Source organism: Hippoglossus stenolepis, chromosome 8 (assembly GCF_022539355.2).
Source record: "Hippoglossus stenolepis isolate QCI-W04-F060 chromosome 8, HSTE1.2, whole genome shotgun sequence".
Lineage (NCBI taxonomy): Eukaryota > Metazoa > Chordata > Actinopteri > Pleuronectiformes > Pleuronectidae > Hippoglossus > Hippoglossus stenolepis.
The window spans coordinates 15,157,209-15,178,099 of NC_061490.1; the positions used below are offsets into that span (position 1 = coordinate 15,157,209).

General features: G+C 43.3%; 1 protein-coding gene across 2 annotated transcripts; it reads left to right on the plus strand.

The window, feature by feature from the left end:
- Positions 1–726: 726 nt before the first annotated feature.
- epb41l4b (erythrocyte membrane protein band 4.1 like 4B) lies at positions 727–19,925 on the plus strand. Of its 2 annotated transcripts, XM_035163688.2 has the most exons (23): positions 727–1,632; positions 5,030–5,134; positions 5,215–5,257; positions 5,818–5,896; positions 6,163–6,207; positions 8,581–8,633; positions 9,597–9,717; positions 10,274–10,361; positions 10,476–10,564; positions 10,952–11,021; positions 11,130–11,299; positions 12,082–12,191; positions 12,693–12,726; positions 13,032–13,065; positions 13,204–13,307; positions 15,339–15,475; positions 16,227–16,357; positions 16,461–16,574; positions 16,662–16,717; positions 16,804–16,956; positions 17,153–17,273; positions 17,385–17,518; positions 18,843–19,925. In XM_035163688.2, the coding sequence occupies exons 1-23, from the start codon at positions 1,357–1,359 to the stop codon at positions 18,904–18,906; spliced, it is 2,331 nt and encodes a 776-aa protein (XP_035019579.2). In that variant the 5' UTR covers positions 727–1,356; the 3' UTR covers positions 18,907–19,925. The 2 variants fall into 2 exon arrangements, with proteins under 2 accessions (XP_035019579.2, XP_047196733.1); XM_047340777.1 differs by lacking the exon at positions 17,385–17,518.
- Positions 19,926–20,891: the final 966 nt, after the last annotated feature.

Genomic DNA, 20,891 nt, shown 5'->3' on the forward strand with positions numbered 1-20,891 from the left:
AGTTAAGCTTTGGCACTTTGTCTTAAAATTGTGTTGTTTCTTCTTTCCTCTTCATCAATATGAAAATCAATGCTATTTGGCTCATCCCTGTTTCTGTGTAGGCGAGTAGAAATGGGAAATTGGGGGAGTTTTATGTTTAGAAATATGCCTTTTTTTCCCAGAATTATCAGTACTGGTGTTATAAAAATACACATTGTTGATAATTTACCACTGAAAGTATTTTATTTTGACCACTTTTAGCCAACAGAAGAATAATTCATCTATTGGGTTTGTGTGTTTGACTTCTGATCTTTAAAACTGTTTTGAATATACTGTGTTTAAAAACAGATTTTAAAGCCTGTTATCTTTTAAATTTGTCATAATATTTTATCTATTTTATATTTTTCATTTAATTTATTGTTTTTAATCTCACGTAAATAAGTCTTAAATAGTTGCTCAGTCTCGTAAGCAATCAAACAGGCTCTGTGACGCACTTTGAATCACATTATAAGATGTGCTGTACAAAATAAATTAGATTTTAAGTTTAATTTTAAGTTTAATTTTAACGTGATTATCATTTTTCGAGTCCTGGGCAAAACCCACGTAAGTAAAGTGACATCATTATACTGGGACCTCCTGGAAACCCTGTAACGACCCCTGGGAGACCCGCGGACCACAGCTTGGGAACCACTCATGATCTGTATCAGTCCACAGCCACGAGTTCAGCTGCAGACAGGGGGCGCTGTTTCCCCGGCGCTGCCGGGTCGGCCAGTCGGGAGGAACAGAAGTTTGTTGCGCTGTTTTTACGCAGGCGCACTTGATGCTGTTTGTCCAGTTCCCCTGGTTGACTTTTACCTGGGAGGTGTCCGCTCCAGTTTCGGTTCGCCGGTGCGCGGAGAAAGCAACACCCGCCGGCCAGTGCCCCCTCCTCGGTCCAGAGGCGACCACACTGCCCTGCTCCCTCCCCGGCCCCGTGTGACTCCGGGTCGAGTCGGGACGGGATTTCTCCGGGATTTTAGAGTCGGTGCGCAACAGCGAGCGGGAGGCAGGTGCGCAGGAGAGGGACAGGACAAGGGGAGGAGGTCTGTTTGTTTCCGCGACCGAGTCCCATCGCTCTCACCGGGCTCCGCCGCTGGAAATCAACTGGTTGGTGCCTCGGTGCTCGACCTGTGGTACTTTGATTAGTATGCGGCTGGAGTCCCCGCGCTGCCGCCGACATCCAGCCTGAGCTGAGGACCGATCGGCAGCCCTGAAGTCTCCGCCGCGCCTGCTGAGTGACTCCTCGCCCCGGGGAGGACGAGGAGGAGAAGGAGGCAGGAGCTGGAGCCCGGCCGCGGCGGACGCAACGCGGACCTCCTCGTCTTGTGGGTCGGGAAGATGATGGGCTTTCTGCGCCGGACGTTCAGCCGCCGCTCCCGGAGCCGCTTCCAGACGAGAGAGAGGGACGAGCGGGACGGTAAAGGGGGAGGAGGAGGAGCGGCGGGGGTGACCGGGAACCCCCTGCTCCTGGCCCATCAGCAGCAGGTCGTACACGTGCCCGCGGTGGTCTCCGGGGGAGCGTCGGTCCACATCCCGGCGGCCGGGGCGGCGAGGACCACCATCAGCTGCCGCGTCCTGCTGCTGGACGGCTCGGATGTCAACGTGGATTTGCCTGTGAGTGAGCTGGAGCCTGTCCGGTGTCCTGCCAGCGGCTCCCCGTGTTTACACGAGTGTGTCAACAGAGAACGTGTTGCAGGACCGGGTGTTAGTCCAGATCCGTGTGTGCCAAAGTGTGGCCCGGGGGCCCAGTGGGGACCATAGGCTGGTTTATGGTGGTCCCTGCAAAAAGTTAAAGGGTCACTGTGATTGAATTTGATTTACTAGTTCGATTAACAAGCAAAAAATTCCAAAAAGTCACTTCTTCAACATCTCAAATACTTTCTCTCTGTCTTATGTCAGCTGTTCACTGAATAACTTTGAGTTTTGGACAGTCGGTCAACAAAAGGAGTAACTCCAAGATCTCATCTTGTGATCTGGGACATTGTGTTTGACTTTATACTAGTATTAGATGTTAAAGTTCACAGACAAATGAAAATTCACTCATTACCTACTCACCACTATTCCGATTGAGGGGTGGGTGAAGTGCTTGAGTCAACAAAACAGTGTTTGAGTTTCAGGGGTAAACAGCGTTGCAGCCAAATCCAATACAATTGAAGTAAATAATTTTTCAAACGTGATAAAACAACAGAAAAAAACCATAACATGCATCCGTACTGCTCCTGTGGGGTCATCCAAGGGTCTGTAAGCCCCGACATTCAAATTCAACTCGAAACGGCGTCATTTACGGCTTCATATACACCATGTTTTTAGCCTAAACATCATCGGATATCCTCAGCTGGAGCCACGTTCGCACGCACACACAAGCATCGCTACCACGGACATTTAGGCGAAAAACAATGTTTCAAATCGAATTTTATGTTTTTTTCTTTATTGTTTTTACATTTGAAGAGTCGGTCACCATTTACTTCAAATGTATTGGATGTAGCTGCAACACTGTTTACTCCTGGAACTCCTAAAGTGTTTTGTGGACGCTCAAACTCTTCACCCACCCCTCCATCGGCATAGTGGTGAGGAGAGAATGAGTGAATGTACAGTTTTCTGTGATTTATCCCTTTAAGGGCTCATTGATGCTATGTACCAAAAGAGATACTTCCATTTCAAAAGTTGTAAGGGCACGGTCACGGTGAATTTCCATGCAAAGTCACGCTGCGATTTGCCTCGCCACAGGAAGTAAATGTTCCATTCGCTTCCTCGCTCGCACAGATTGGCCGGCCCATTCTTAACATTAGTATGGTTGCTCAGCAATACACCCACTAGAGGGCAGCGCGGAGTTGAGAGGATCTGACAACAACAAACATGGCGTTGATTAAGGCGGTTGCGATAACGTGCCTCTTAAGAAAGAAGACCGTGGTCCTATTTACTCACAAAGTCTCTCTTCAAAAATGTCTGCCATTGTTGAAATTTCGTCCTTGTTTCCTATGATCCTCTCGCTTGAACTATTGGCTACACTCCCGCCCCCATAAATTTCCGGTGGTACTGCTCTGTTTTGTCTTTTTCGTCCATATCGCTAATCTTTCAGAAAACATGCACAAATACAGGCTAAATTAAAATAGAGGGCGAACAGAAGGCTCAGTCCATGTCCGTATACGAACCTAACATTGAGCATATAAGAGATTTAATCAGTATGACCAAAGTTTCCTTGCCTGTAGTACCAGAGTGGCCTTTATACTGTGAGTGAGTCTCTGTACAGTGAGAGGAGCAGCTCCAGATGGTGATGACATTACGTCCCCACTCTGACTGCAGGGAAATCTCACTGACGATACCTGAAGCTGCCCCGTGTTTGTCCCTTTACAGCGTCTCCCTATCACTTTATTCTTCCTCTTCCTCTTCTTCTTCATCTTCATCTTCATCTTCTTCTCTCTCTCCCCCAGTCGATTTCCCTGCATCTGATCTCCAGCCATCTCCGCTCTCCTCCTGAACTCCATCCTAATCTTCTATTACACTCCCTCGGTGGCCTTCTCCCTTGCTCATCATCTTACTCTTTCACACTCTGCCTCCTCCTCATCCTCCCTCCTCTTCTCCTCTTCCCTCCTGTGCTCCATCCATCTCCCTCTGTCTCTCCCTCTCTCTGTCGCTTTTCTCACTCTCTGTCTCTATTCCCCGACTCCCTGATCTGATTGACTAACGCGTGGACTCGAGTGCTACGAGTGTGTGAGGGGTAGGTGGGATGATGAGCGAGTGTGTGGGCGTGCGTGCGTAAGTGGCTTCTCGTAAGATGTTTTCATTTTGAAGGTCGTGTGTGTCACTGAAGCTGTTGAGTGCGTGCGTCACCTCCGAAAACGCTCAGCCGGTGTATGGTGGGTTATCGGCATATAGGGAGTCTTTCTCTTTAGTCCTACAGGGACATTACAGTCATGACACAACGCCCCATCTTCTGCTGAGGTATTGCAGCTCCAGCAACAATATGTCACATGCTTTGTCGAGCTGGCAGTTAAGTCACAGGTGTGTTGGAACAAGTTTGTTCATGTCCGCTAGTTTTCCCACAGGCATTGACAAAGGCGCACTGAACGCAGCTGAAACTCGCCTATTAAACCTTATTAGTCTGTCACTTCAGGCTGAATGCAGCCAAAACAACAGGCTGAAGAGAAACTGTAAGATATTCCCTTCACTGTTCGTGAGGCCAACTTTGCCTCGTTTCCTGCCCGTGCACGTGCACCCATGTGATAGAGGCTATGATTTCAACCAGCCTCTCCACACTTCATGCAGCAGAATGAGGAAAAGCATTGTGGTGATTTTTTTTTTGATCCGCAATCCCCTTAATACCACTGATTTCCTCACACTTTCAAACGCTCACCGGGAAGTTTGAACTGGTTATCAGGATCCAAAGTTCAAGGCTGTCATCTTTCTGCACACCCGCTCTGTTTTATATGGGTCAGACTCGGGTTAGGCCTTCATATGCGCCGATCACACACACACACACACACACACACACACACACACACACACACACACACACATTTGCTCGTAAACTGTTTAGATAAAGTCTGGGAGATAACACTGAAAGTCGTGCTTAAGTGCACTAACTTGTGTTCTTGGTTCTGTGTGTTAAAGACAAAGGCCTGAATAACAGCCTTTCCCTCAGGGGCTTGTCCTTTGCTTCTGACCCAGATGCACACACACACAAAAAGAGTTGTGTGTCTCCATGACTCTAACTAACCTTAACCATAACTGCTACTTGTTTTATGCTAATCTAAACCAAACATGATTTCACCTTAAAATTCATTGATCTATGTGATGAGGACCTAGTTTTTGTTAATATAATGTGAATGTGTAAATAGATTTAGGTCCCCATATCTTGAGTACACACTCACACACACACACACACACACACACACACACACACACAGACAACAGCCACGTTCCCCACTACAAGTATACAAGATCATAAACACACACACACACAACTTGGTTGAAAAAAAAAAAAAACTTTGATCTTTCATTTTTGTTGTAGAGCAAATCCAAAGGCCAGGATCTTTTTGACCAGATCATGTATCACATAGATCTGGTTGAGACAGACTACTTTGGACTGCAGTTCATGGACACAGACCAAGTCTCAGTGAGTATCGAGTGCTTACGTCTGTACAGCACCGGCTGATAGAGCTCACTCTTACCATCTTGTTCTTTTCTCTCCTGTAGCACTGGCTGGATATGTCCAAGCCCATAAAGAAGCAGATCCGAGGTAAGTTTGAACTGTTCTCCTCATTAAGTGAAATGTGCAGCGTGGAAGGCGGTGAGTAGGGAGCAGGTGGTGTATTGTCAAATGTTGACATGGTGATTAACATTGGCATTAGAAGCCATACCCTTGTTTGCTCTCTAGACAGTAGTGAGGATAAATGGTGTGTGTGTGTGTGTGTGTGTGTGTGTGTGTGTGTGTGTGTGTGTGTGTGTGTGTGTGTGTGTGTGTGTGTGTGTGTGTGTGTGTGTGTGTGTGTGTGTGTGTGTGTGTGTGTGTGTGTGTCAGATTGATGCAGAAGTGAAACAGGAAAGACACATTAAAACATGTAAGAGAGATGTAAGATCAAATGAAGATTAATAGCCTTGGTGACAGATGAACTGCATGAAACAAATAGAGTGAACAGAGGATATGAAATAGATCAAATAAATCTTTAAAATATTCGATTTGATTAAATACATCTTTCATAAAGTTAGCCCTTCATCTTCCTCCGTGTCTTTCTCTTCCCGTCTTTCATGCTCAGTCTTTATTCACGCTTTTACCCCTCTTGTCTTCATCTTCTGTAGACGGGTCTCCGTACAGACTCTTCTTCAGGGTGAAGTTTTACTCCTCAGAGCCAAATAACCTGCGCGAGGAATTCACAAGGTAAAGATCTCACACACAAATCAGACACACACATGCATGCACACAGTTCTTTTTCCTCTGGAGCGCAGTGTTGAGGTCCGAAGGGGACGTGAGGCTAATTACTTTGCTTCTATGGGCACTTTTAAATCAGGGCCAAATGGACAGAGACTTGTTAAAGCAAATTATGTTTCAGCGGCGAGGAGAAGCTCGTGATACATCAATTGATTTATGTTCACCCTCGGTGTAAAGCTCTCACTCTGTTTTATTTATCTTGTTTACACCAACAGATACCTGTTTGTGCTGCAGCTTCGGCAAGACATTCTGTCTGGCAAGTAAGTTTCTTTGTCATTCACTCTTTACATTTACATTTAGTCATTTGGGGAGACACTTTTATCTAATGTGAATTACAAGTAAGGGACAATGCGAAAGATTCAATACGGTAGGAGACTTTGAAGTAAGTATGACAAACTTAATCTGTTCATAAAGACAAAGTGCATAGAGATCAGGTAGAGAAGTGCACAGTAAGTGGCCCGTTAGTTTGTCTGATACCATTTTCAATATGTGGACTTTACATAACAGCCAACACAGAGTACATATGACATATTTGAACAGCACTGTGCTACTAACCCTGTATGGAATTAGGTTGTCTTCTAATGCTTTATGAGATTGCTTATGTTGTAAGTGGCAAAATCAGTGCTACTCCTCAAAACTGAAGTCTTGTTTACGGTTCATGTCAGCGTTTTGTAATTGTGGGACTTTCCAGTGTGAAATACAGTATTTCAGAATTGGTGACATGTTGGCTAGCTAAAAACAGTACCTGCCAGTGGCAGTACAGCATAACTGCGGTTTTGGAGTGGCTCGTTCCATCATCAGGGCACCACAGATGTGAACAGTCTGGGCTGTGACTGCCTTGTGTGCGTCTGGTGGTTGAGAAGAAATAAGTCGATGGGTGCAGGCCCAGAAGTCACCGTGTCGCTGTGTATGCAAACATTATTCATGAGTCATGCGGTCATCGGTAGCCAGTGGAGGTCAATAAACAGGAAAATGACACCTGCCCTTTTACGGCTGAGTGAAGACCAGATTCTGGACCATCTGTAGGGGTTTGCATGAAGAGGCCCACCGGAAGAGCACTGTATGAGTCAAGGCGAGAGATACTCAGCGTTTCGTGCCATACTGAGTCATGCAAAACCTGTTTCTTCGTTCTGTTGTGTACTGGAAAGTGGCTCGGCTGATGAACAGATGCAACATGCTCAGAGATGGTAGTTCATTGAACATGACACTCAGGTTTCTCGTGACCTTGGAGATGAAGAGTTGACGTTGATATTTTGCCAAAGAGATTGATCGGCCATGATGTGGATCATCATTGTGGATACGTCAGAGGAACAAGCCGAGGTCTGAGTGAAGTTGGGTGTCGTTTGTGTAGCAGAGATACTAGAAAGCATGCCAGCAGTTAATTAGACCTGAGGAGGTTGTGTGTGTTCCAAAGAGAATGAGGGAGGGGAGGGGATAAAGATGTTTGTCTTACAAACCCACTTTAAGTCAAATAAGTATATCAGGGACAAGACGTCTGTCTAAATTGATTATCCTGTCACCTTGGACGTGTAGCAGACAGACATGTTAAATAATGGAAGACAACAGTGTGTCCTTGCACATCGAATAAACAAAATCCCCTGTTTGTCCCGGCGGATGAGACACTGCTGCACACATACTTGCACATACACTTATTTACAGACACACACACAAACTCACCTACACTCACTTAGACTCAGCATGGGCATGTTTCAGCCGATCATATTGCGAGCCTCAAGCAGTATCTGGAGAACGGAGAGAAGGGAGAGTTTCGCTGGATGTGAATAATGAATGAGGGATGTGGCAGGAAGGTAAATAGAAGAATCAAAGGTGAAGGGAGGGAGGGTCGGGAAAACTGCGGCACAACCCGAGGGGATTGGCTGAATTGAAATTTTGACTATATGACAAGACGGTGGCGCTGAACGTACAGAGATCACCTAAGTTAGTACAGTTTTGTCTGAGTGGAGCATGAAAGAATCACGATAATCCTTCCAGTAGTTGTTTCCATAGTTGCACTAGATGTAAAGTCACTGAAACACCAAATTCAGTTTGATTCATCATTGATCAGAATGGTGATGCTGGTCAAGTAATGTCAACAAACCTATGTTTGTTCAAGATGTTTCTTAAAAGGTAAAATGGAAACTTGACTGTCTGGTATAGTGTGAGTGAACACATTTCAAAGAAGCTCTGAAAAGTCATTTTCTGGTGATTCCCCCTCATTCGTGAGAACATCTGGATCTCACAAGTAGCATTAAACTCGACACACACACACACACATACACTCAGGTCACCCACAATACAGTATGGGAGACTTCTGTGCACTTTTTTTCTTCTTCCTCACAAACACACACCCAGACAGTGTATTATCCCCCCTCTCTCTCTCTCTCGCTGTCTCCTCCTGGCTCTATCTGGGCCACACATCCCCAGAGTCCAACTCTATTATAAAGCTCAAGATCAGGAACAGCAGAGGGCTGCTTATTTTAGGAAAAGGGTTGCTCCACACACGCACACGCACATGCACACACACCATGTAGGTCATTCTGACACTTTCATGTATTTCTAACACATGATAACATGTACACACCAAACCGTGGTTAGGACAGGCTCCTCATCAGCGTCTCGTTTTCTCTCTCCAGGCTGAAATGTCCGTATGACATCTCCGTAGAGCTGGCGGCATATTGTTTACAAAGTAAGTCAACTTCACACACTCATTCATATCAATTTCATCTATTACATTTATTCACAATAAGAATCATATTGAGAGGTTTATCAACTGTCCCTCCTCTCACAGGACCACACTGGTGATATTTCATGTTGAGCTCAGTAACTACAGATAATTCATATTACTGCTTCCTGTTCTCCAAAGCAAATTCTAAAGCTTAAACTTTCATTTAGCTTGAGTTTACCTTTCTGGAAGCAGGTGGTTTGCTTGCATTTCATTTGGATATGAAAATCTATGTGCAAATTTGAAACTTGAAACCTTTTCCTTGCTGGTGCCGCACAAGTCGAGTGTCATTGGAAAATTAAGCCCAGAAGACAAAAGATCGCGATACTGTGAAAAGTGCATTGAAACGGTTGGTCTTCTGCAGCCTGTCCTCATATCTGAAATATTCAAGCTTTAATGCACCAGCAAGGATATTCTTTCAAAACTTATTGTAAAACCAGTGAATTACTTATAAATCAATTTTCTATTTACAACTACATATCTGTATACTGGGGAGCAGCAGTTTGAAGATACAGGAATGTTTAGTTTTAAAGCAGAACTATGTTTCTGCTCCACATTATTGGATAATAGTAAACAGTAAAATGTAGTGTTGGAGTAGCACAAGTAGACAAGTGACTCAGTAGTGTCAGTTCCACAGCAATATTTGTCTAAGGTTTGCTAACATTAGTCACAATAAGCTGCTGGATATGAAGCAGCTAAACTCCAGAGGGAGCTGAGCTGAGAATGAGTTTCATTCCTTCTTTCTTCTTCAAGAGGGAGAGAGTTTCAAATTTCATGTTTTAAAAAAATGACATAGTTTGAAGACCTACACTAACAAAACAAAGTGTATATGAGGTTAAAAGCATGTTCTTTTCATCTTTTTGTATTTCTGAATGTCTTTTCCTTTTCCTCTGTACTTGACATGTTTTCGTGTGCGACTTCCTCCAGGTGAACTGGGAGACTGTGATTCATTAGGTCACTCTCCTGTGCTGGTGTCGGAGTTTCGTTTCAGCCCCAAACAGAGCGAGCCCATGGAGGCGGACATCTTCAGCAGGTGGATGGACCTCAGGTGAGACGCGACATGCATCTGCTCCGCTTACAGCAATATTTTTGCCGTGTCAAAGCAAACTACTGAAATCTGAATCAGTGTGGCCACAGAGGACGGCGTCTAAATTTCACTGTCCCTTCGCTCTCCCCTCCTCCGCCTCGGCCTTGCTCTCACTGGTCTGTTTGAAGGATTAAGGGATTAATCCCGGGAGGGTCCTGATTGATTCCAGGCAGTATTTAACCCAGCCACGGTCTGATTGCTCCCATCTCAGATGAGATTACATACACATATGCTTTGCTTCACCGAGCCACACAAGGACGAACCCACACTGAGTTCGTAGTCATTCGTACACACAGAACCAAGAGGGAGTCAGTGACGCAGCCGGATAGCTGCTCACCGAGTATTTCCCTCAGATCTAACACCAATTACCAACAGAGGTCTTTTAGCAAGTTGTGTTGTTATTGATAGTTTTCTTTTTCAGGCAGAGCTTGAAAGACCAGTGTCAGAGCTGAGGTGACGGAGGGACTTTTGTTTTTGTTGTGAAATCTCAACATGATGTCTTATTTTAAATCTTCAGGGGGAAGAGCCCTTCTCAAGCAGAGATTTCTTTTCTCAACAAATGCAAGTGGCTGGAACTTTACGGAGTAGATATGCACTTTGTCAAGGTGTGTGATTGTGTTTTACTGTCACAAATATCACTCAACATGTGTGAGTGCATTGCAAAGTGTTTGATTGTTGAGAACTAAAGGTGTGTGTGTGTTTCTGTTTTTTATCTTCAGGGCAGAGATGGAGGAGAATATGCTCTTGGTCTCACTCCGACTGGGATCTTAGTATTTGAAGGCTCCAACAAAATCGGGCTCTTCTTTTGGTAAGTACGTCAAACACGTCTAATCATAAAGTGGGTGCTGTGGCACCTTGGGGAGAATAAAGGACATTTTAATACCCTGACAACATATTCGAAGATAAAGCAACAATTTTCATTGTTGATAAATTGTTTCTGTCATGTTTAAAGCAAAAAATAGGGAAAAGATGTCCAATAATATTATTATATAACGATTTCTATAAAGCCGAACTTCTTCTTCACACGTTTATGGACATAGATATGGTGATGATATCATGATGAAATACATAAGCACTTTCAATAAGTGCAGTTATTTTATTACATCTCCAGTCATCACAACCTCCAGAAATACCTTTCACACTAATACAGCATATTTGTCTTTGTCTTATTTGTGTGTCTCTGTGGGATTTCTAGGCCCAAAATCACTCAGCTGGACTTTAAAAAGAGTCGACTGACGTTGGCTGTGGTGGAGGACGATGATCAGGTTTGCGTCCCTGCAGCAAAAACACAATCCTCCACACAAACATCCCCAGGCGCACAGTTGAAAGACGACTAAGTGTGTGTGTTTTTTCTGTTTTTCCTGACTGTGCAGGGTCGGGAGCAGGAGCATACGTTTGTGTTCCAGCTGGCCAGCGCCAAGACCTGCAAACACCTGTGGAAGTGCGCCGTGGAGAGCCACTCCTTCTTCCGGCTTCGACAACCAACCACAGGCAAAGCCAACAACAGTGACTTCACACGACTCGGGTCCCGCTTCAGATTCAGGTAGAGCATAGAGACGTGCTCTTTACTAACAGAACATCACATCATGGATGAAACTCACCTGAACACGGATCATACAAGTCGACTCCCTCACGGAGTTGTGGCCTGCACCAGTACCAGCATATTGTACATCACATAAAAGCCTTTGTATCTATGGTTACAGCGTATCTATGGTTACATGGATCTGTTCCTATGGCGACTGAGATTTTCCGTTCATATTGTTTGCTTTCGTCTGATTATAATCAGACACGGTCAAAGCAAATTCTCACACTTTAAGGCCACTTCCTGTCACTTGCTGAACAAAGCGGTGTGAAGTCTGTTTTACATTGTCTGAGTCAGTGGAGAAGAGTTACAGGTGGTGGAAGTAAAAATAGAGAAACACTTTTACTTTCTATTGTCATCCAGAATGACAAACATACCAATGTCAGCAGTCTAGAACATTAAATCATTATAGTATTATAGTATTATCATAAAAGAAATGAATGAGCGCTGTATTCTTATAGAAATAAGAGCTAACACATAAGAAATTCAAGGCTGTTAAATAGAAAAATATACAAAGATTAATTATTTTATATATTATATTTTCATATTATATATATTTACACATACTGTATTTTCCCACTTAATCACAGTCATTCAGTTATAGGAACAGTTTTCATTTTTAAGTGTGCCTTTTTTGAAAGTGAGAATAAATTCCTTTAGCTTTAATTCCCTGGTAGTGAAATCTGCAGTGTGCTGGGTCTTAAAAACAACTTGTGGACCTTTCTCTCTCTTTGTTGTCTCAGTGGTAAGACGGAGTATCAGGCCACTCATGGTGGCAGACTGAGGAGAGCCAGCACATTCGAGAGAAGGCCGAGCAGGCGATACCCCTCCCGCACACAGTCGCTGGGCAAAGGTGGGTCTTTAAGCGGACGCACAATCGACGGTGATGACTAACAGCTCCTGTTTTGTCCTTTTACATGTGATAATGTGTGAGAGACACATTTTCATAAAGGGCACATGCTGTGTGAATTCACTGTGTTGTAGAATGCAAAAATCTAGAATTAGTTAATAATTCAACAGGTTTAAAAAATGCTAAAGAAAGTGCTCAAAAATGTCAGACTTCAGGGTTTTTGTTTCGACTTTGTCAGAAGCACCTGCTGATCTCTTCAGTCCTCCTTAACTCCCAACTTCACAGGCTTGTATAAATAAATGATCAAGCGCTGCCCTGGAATACAAAACTGAACAAGAATTCATGTGATGGCAAAAGCTGAGCATCAGTAACTGATAAATCAGACTTACACTTCATTACCCCTGTAATAAAAAACATAAATATGAATGAATAAAGTTAAGAGACAAACTTATGAATGCTATTTCCCTTTTCTTTGCTAACCGACGTCTCGACTCCCTCTGTCAGTTTCCATTTCTCCTGCCAAGCCTCAACATATCAGGTAAAACACACACACACACACACACACAAAAACACCCACAACTATACAAAATATTCACATGCTCATTCAAGTCTCTGTACTTGTGAGGACATTCCATTTATTTATTTCATTCTTTATCCCCTAACCTTGACCTTAATCCACACAACGGCTTGGATAATCTTAACGCTAAAACTAAAATCTCCACTCTGTATGAGAGAAGTAAAATGTCCTTACCTTGTAGGTTTTCCCACCACTACTACATAGAGAATTTGATGTAGTCAGTTTGTTAATCTGCCAGTAATGAGTGTTGTCATTCTTTTCTGCAGCTCTCATGCCAGCCCTGATCCCAGCCTCCATCCAGTGAGTGACCTCATATAACCCACTTTTCATACAAACACACAGATGCACACGCGCCAGCCACTGATCTGGCTTCTCCCCCGTGACAACATTTAATTACTGCATCTCTTCAATCCCTTGTCCTCTCCTTCCCTCCTCCAGTACCAGCACAACATCCCTATTGGCCACGACCCGTGGCACACAGCCCACCCCGCTCTCACGCCCCCGGTTTACCTGCAGCCCTCCGGACACACGCCGTCGCACAGGTAAGCCTGACAGACCACACACAGAGGCCAAGAGGGTTTAGAGATTCTCCAGGACATCTTAGGGGTCCTTGTTTAGAAATTTAGCAGGGGGCAAGTTTCCATTTTGAGTCACTCATCTCACACTCCACACGATCTGTTTTTCATCACGTTCATACACATCATATCCCTGTTTGTCTGTCTGTGTGTCTTTTCTACCTCCGTCTACGTGTGTGTGTGTGTGATCTCCATCTCCTTGTTATGTTCAGGCCCTCTGTCGACTCTGCGAGTCCCGTGTCCACTCATCCTCCCGTTCCAGAGCGAACCAGCAGCATCCGCCCAGGATCCGTCAGTGTGGTTTACAGGGACAAAGTCATGACGGCACTTTGACCCCTGTTAGTCCCAGGAATCCGTTCCAAACCCAGACTCTTAACACTTAAGCTGACACAGACTCGTACCCCCCCCCCAAAAAGAGAGAAGCTCTGTTGAGTCCAAAAAATGTCATCCATCATCACTTTGTCTTCATCTATTTGTCACATTCACATCTTTCAATCGGGACAAAGTGTTTTTCAAACTGTGAGGCGAAGGGTGAGACGTGTGGTAGGTGAAAGGGACGAGTGCACGCTGGTGTTCTGAAAACAATGGGAAGTTGTAATTTAGCCCCTTATCAGCACGGAGCAGTGGCAATGGCACACAGCTCATGTCCTTTAAAACCCCAATGTCTGCAAAATGCACCAAAAATCGTACTTCCTTGTAGGGTCGTAAGTTTGAACCATAGACTGTATATAAGGATTGGACGACATGACAGAAAGGAAGTGGAGACGCGTCGTCCGTCGTTATATTCGGTCTTTGCTTTGAACAAACGGTCAATATTCACTGATTTTTTTGATTCTGTGGGACATTTTCCGAGGATATTTTCAATTTCTGTTGTGAGGTGAATGTCTATAAATGTTCCTTAGAAATTGTAGAGAGAAAAATATTTCTTCGTTTTAACTCCACAACTTTCCTGAGAGTCGTTGTGGTTTTAAGTTTTCTTTATTATCAAAGTAAACCACTGATAGACGCAGATACGTAGCAAACATGAACTGCTAATGGTATAATTCTGCATGTTTTAAAGGTGCCTGTTCGACAGAATGTAAACAAATATAGGCTAAAATAAAAAGTGCTCAGTTTTTGCGGGGAGACACAACTCACTGACTTGATTGTAACTGTAAACTTGCTCTTTATATCCCCCCCTTAATTATGTGAATTATCCCGAATGTCATGAGTTAAAGGTTGAAATAAGACAGAGATTAATATTAACGTTGATGTTTTAATGTTGCTCAGTACGTCCCAGCATGGTTCTATATGGTTTCAAACTTTTTTAAAAACTCCTAATGTACACTAAAAGACAACACTAGGACCCAGATTAGATAAAGATAGGAGCAGGTTTAGTCGCTTTGTGCCTTGGTTTGCTTGCGAGTTACGTTTCAATCCCTCTACATGTTTACTGCAATATCTCTGGAAGATGAAATGTATCGTTGTGCCTTAGAAATCTAGCCCGAGCTAATATATCACTTTGAATGGAGTGAAATAAAGTGATGTGAGAGCGGAGTGAGGTCTCAGCCTCCTCAGGTGGAAGGGTCCAGATAAGCACATACTCTCTGCTGGTTTAGGGATTAAGCTGCTTTATGTATAGTATATATATGGAGTTTTGGTAGAAACCTCCTGCCTCTGCTGTGTTTGTGCTTTGAAAGTGAGGATGCTGAATACACTTTTACATTCATTTTACATCAGGTTATGGATGAATTAAATCAACCAGCTGTTTACAGAGAACTTGGCCAATGTTTTTGCTGTTGTAGTGCGTCGCCTTTTACTCTGTGCTGTTTACTGGAATCACGTGATGCCTTTAGGGGTGTTTCTTTATTGCTTTTCAAATAAAGAAGATGTTTGAACCTGGAAAATGCAAAAAACGTGTGTCCTTCAGTTTTTTTCCCTTTCATGTAATGTCATTTTCAGCATTGTAGAGTGCAGTTGGTAGAAAAAAAGTTTGTTTTGATCACGTGTCATCTTCAGTTTCCCTATGAGCGGTCCTGCGTCAGAGCATCAGTTCAGCGTCGAGGAGAATGAGACGTCGTACTCTGGCCAGATCCACCATCACAGACGTCACACACACAGCCAGGACACACTCTGCCACACACACACCAAGAACAGTGAGTACACTTTGTGCAGTGTGTGTGTGTCAGCACCAACATGTCTTAAAACAATAGTCATGTGTCCGTGTGATCACTGGGACAGGTTTGGCCTGCTGTAATGATTCATTCTGTTCAAACTGGCTATGAAAGTATCCGGTCCCAGTGAAATCCAGTGACAAACTCCACATTCAGGCCCTTTAAATCCTCAATATAAAGTGATGCCAGCAAAAAAAACCTGTTTCAATGTGCATATGTGCAGCAGAATATTGATTTAAAACAGACTCAGTTGATTCTTTATCCTTTAATGGCATCTATCCATTCACCTATCCATCCATCCATCCACCCATCCATCTTTTCTGTACTGTATATGTATGATAATCTGCAGATCTGCAGTGTGCACCAAATTTCAAAGTAATAACAGTAAAACTAATTGAAAGTATCAATCTATCAAACTAACTTTTTAACACATTTCAAACAAATCTTCTGCAATTCAAAGTTCTCTACAGGTTATTCAAATCTGAAAAAGATTTTTTAAAATGTTCTTTTGTTTGACATAAATGACACAAGGTTATTCACCTCCATTGTACTAAGGTGGTGGCAGAAAGCTCAAGAGCAGAGTTTATTTCTGTTGTCTTTTATACAATTAAATACAATAAACTTCACCTTCCCTCCAACATCCAACCATCATCAGCTTTCATCTAAGTAACACAATGACTGAAACCTGTGACAGTATCTGGCCCGTGGTGTGTGTTTTGTGTGTGTGTGTCAGAACGTCGAGCTCCTCCCTGCCCGGCGGATGAGTTGAACATCTCTCAGTCTCTGCTAAAAGCTCTGGAGTCAGACAGCGATTCCCCTCCCTGGCCCTCGCTGCCCTCGCTTCACGTCAACATTGACAAAAAGGTCAGACACATTTCCCACACGCTGTCGTCCCATTCTACTGACAAAAAGAGAGGTGGATCAGGTCAGGGTTTTTTTTAACCTTTCTGCTTGTTCCCTGTGGCAGGGAGAGGAGAAGCAGCTGTCTGAAAAGTCTCTGCACCCTCCCGCCTCCCCAGCGATGCTCCCTGACCACCTGAAATGTAACATCCTCAAAGCCCAGATGGAGGCCGCCTTCAGGGTGAGTTTATGAAGCTGTTTACTGTGCTGGCTCTCTAACACCACTGCAGAGTGGAAACTAAATATCCTTCTGTCCTCCAATGTATAGAAGGAAGCTCCGACAACGCCCAGAGGAAAGAACTCAAATGAGACCCTCAGTGACAGGCCAGTGGTCCCACACCGTGTCCACATGCTTCCACGTGTTTCTAACACATAAGACTAACTCTCCATGTGATAACTCTGCTGCTCAGGTATCAGAGCTCATCCCAAGACTCAGCCGCGTCCAGCCTGACTGCAGACAAGGCGTCTCATTGGCAGGACCGCAACCCAACGCCGGACAGACTGCACCCCAACGCCAACCAGAGCACCAACCGCAGGAAACGACTGGTCAGGCAGTTCAGCTTGTGAGTATAACCGCTGAAGGGCAGAGCTCCTGAGAAGCGCTTAAACCTCAATAGGAGGGAAAATGCTCCCCAGAAATAAATATCAGAGAACTTGAAGCAAGCGCTGCCTCTGCTCTGTGAAAAATGTAATTTTCTTCAGAACAGTGTGCAGGTCGTGTAAGTCACTCAACCTCACTCTCAATTTATTGCACGTCAGTAACCATGAGGATGAAGATAATCTCCCAGAAGCCCTTGCAGCCATCTCCTTGCAGAGTATGGGAAAGTCAGGCTCCAGCAACTCACTGGACAAACAGATACAGCCGTCCATATACCCACAGGTAACACACACTCACACTCCTCATATCCGGGGATTAATTCACCCTCACAGTATCATCTAGAAGTAAACAGAGTATATATTGTGTATATATATATATTGATGTGTATTCCAGGTGGAAAATATGCCAGCACTGGAGCTGGGTAGTCCATGCTGTCGCTCTCCTTCACCCTCCCCCCACCTCTCCCCCTCTTGCTACCGTAGCTCCATCCCTCACCTGGTCCCTTACCTCGCCGCCCATAGCGACAGGTAAAACACCTCCACTCCTCTCTGTGGGACTCATTTCACAGCATTTTAAAGAGAGACCTTGTCGTTACTTTTCACATCAAGATTTCATACAAACAAATTGTATTAATGAAAGACAATGCATTGTTAAGGATTAAATCAACATTTTTGGGTTTGTGATCCCAAGAGGCTTTTCACTTTCTCAGGTGGTTTCATTTAAGGTCAAAGGTCCAATGTTTACACAAACAGGAAAGACAAGAAAAGTTTTCAATGAGAAAATCTAATAATCTCTCTTTATAAAACTTTTTGTTTCTTCCTTTCTCTCCCTTTAATCCTCTCACAACCCCCAGATTGTATTTGTTAGCCCCCTGTGGAAGGGCCTGACCCTCTGGCCTAACAGTTCAAACCAGCTCCATGTCAAACAGCTGCTACAATAAAACACTGCTTATGCCTACACATTATTGGATGAGTCTAATGATTAATAATATATCAGTAGTACATCAGGAGCTATTTTTTCTACAGGACAAATGTTTATATAAACATTTTACCATAATGGTCTATTTGGCTGACCTGTAGGACCTTTACTTGTAATGGAGTACATGTATTTTGTTTTACATTATGTAAGTTTAAGTTCTTATTCCACCACTGTGTTTGTTTAAGCTCACAAACTATTTTAAACATTTTGAGGCAGGTGCTGTGGCCTGATGGGCACCTTCATACCATGTAACTGTAACATCCCTGGTTTGATCTTTACATACTGGTCACTGTCCAGTACCAACAAACAGGGCTCTGAAGATAGAGCGTCATCTTTTTGGTTGTTCAGGAGAAGAAAGACATCTCAAAGACCTAAAACACTGGACAACAGTTGCTCTGGACAATAGCTAGTCTGAGCACTTGCTTTTAAATTGATTGTTTTTCATTATTTTACATAACTTTGGAATCTCATCCATAACGTCTAACTGCATTTCAGGTCAAAACTGAGTTAAGTCCAGACTCTGACGTTCTTACATCTGTTTTTCCATAAAGGAATTATTATGGCATTTAAATGTATAATTGTGGGCAGGAGAAAAAAAGCTAATAGGTTTAGCAGCGCAGACTGCCGTCTCTGTGGCTGCTGACTCAAAATGTGAAATTCACATCTTTTTAATGTTATGTCGCATTAGATAATCGAAACATAAAGGTTTTACAACTTATTTGCCTCATACTCAGGTTGGCTTCGGTGTTTAATTCATCTTTTTGTGTTGTTTTTATCATAGTTATTTTAAACAGACATTTATCTGGTTACATGATGGAAAGTGGATCTGTAAACTTGTTATAACGTGAAGTGTGTGTGTGTGTGTTTCTGCAGCGGTGAGGAAACCAGGTTGGACAGAGAGAAGATACTCAGAGCTCTCCTGATGACCGAGCTCTGAGACCTTGACCCTTGACCCTTAAAAAAGAAGTCCCAAAGTCGCAGGCTGCAATCAACATTTGTATATTTGCATAATACATTCAGCAGTTATAAATATATATATATATATATTTGCATAAAGGCAATTGTTATATTTGCTTAACTGTTATTTTAGAAGGATGGTTCTTTACATTCTTTGGATTAAAACTATAAACTATAGGCTAAGTGAGAGAATCAAATGGACACACACACACACACACACACACACACACACACACACACACACACACACACACACTACAGACACGCTTCAGATGTGACTGGTACTGCCTGCATGATAACTGTGGTACAGTTTTGGGGTTGTGTTTAGGTTTATGTGTGATTTCATCATCACTGTGTTTCAGACAGCGACTGTTGAAGCATCAAGGTCTACACTTTAAATAACAAACAACACAAAAGTCAATTCACTTTCAAATCAGTTTGTTCACAATGTAAATAAACTTTGTATTTAATATGCTGAACATAACAGAGCAGGCTGTGAAGGGCTTGTTTCCTGAACGCATTTACTCTTATGTCAACCATCCACTTTGACATGACAAAGCATTTGCAGCATTTGAGGTTGAATAAACTTCCTGAACAGATTGAATTGAAAGTGAATTATGACTGCGTGTGGATGATGTTGACACTGGATCGTACTGAGACTGTGACGCCGCAGTCCCAGTCTGTCCACTGGAAGGAGACAAAGCTGCAGTCACGGCTCAAAACACGGATCCTGTAGCACAGGTTGTCTCGAGGAGCAGATCTTGAATCACTTTGCTTTTGTTTGCAGGCAGTTGGTGTTTTCATCTCAAGTCAAGTGAAAACTGGTTTCAGAAGTAATTTTCTTATAAATAGCCATAAACCTGCTGCTCAACAAATTCACTTCTTATGTCACGGCCACCTCTGAGGGAGTGTTTCACCTCCTGCTGTACTGAACCTGTTGACTGAGCTGTTCCTGCCCTCGGCTTGATCTTAATAAAAGACACATCATGAGTTTGACAACTCTGTAGTAGCATCTTTGGTCTTCGCACTGACATGGGAATGTGGCCGGGCCTCGCCTTACGTGCCTGTGTGTGTGTGTGTGTGTGTGTGTGTGTGTGTGTTTGTGTGTGTGTGTGTGAAGGCCTCACCCACCCTCTGAGGGAATGTTGTTATAAAGAATATAACTGATTTATCTACCTCTACACACCTGTTACGTTGCAGTGAGTCAGCCTGTAATTGCACCTCTTGTTTTATCCCTCTGTGAAGCAGTTGGCACGAGATGCTTCACCTCAAGTCGAGATGCACAATGGACCTGGTATGAGCCGAGGAATGTGCTGCGAATGTTTACGTCTGAACGAATTAGCGTGGATATGACAGAAATATTTATAGCAACCCACTGTGTCAAGTCGGTAAATAAGATAATCACATCCTAGTTCAAATGTTTCTATATAACAAGACTTGTGTTGAAATTACTGCATATGTTTGGCTTTTTAAAAGCACAACACTGTGTTTGCTTTACCCTTTGCTTACTCAGACCTAGAAATAAAATGCAATATCATTTCCCCTCATTTTTCAACTTCATCTTGATTTTAAGCCAAAAATGTTGATGTAACAATACATATGACATGGACCAAATCGCACATTGGGAATAGAAAAAGCAGTGATGGAAATAAGACAAAAATAATGTCAATATTATAAGTTGGGCATCTTGTTTCTCTATTTTTTAAACAAAAACGACAATAGATCAACATTTATAGCCACTGCCACTGATGAATGGGACAGAGGCAGCAGCTCTGACACCATTACACTCATTATATACATTTACAGCTAAAGGTTTTTGAGTGCAAAACACAAGAGCAAATCACAAAACATGCTTTGTCAGCATTTCTTTTCTGATAAAAAAGATGGACTGAGTCCCCAGCCAATCAGCAACAAGCCTTGCAGCAAGTACCAACATTTTGTCACCGCATTGTGTTCTATTATTTG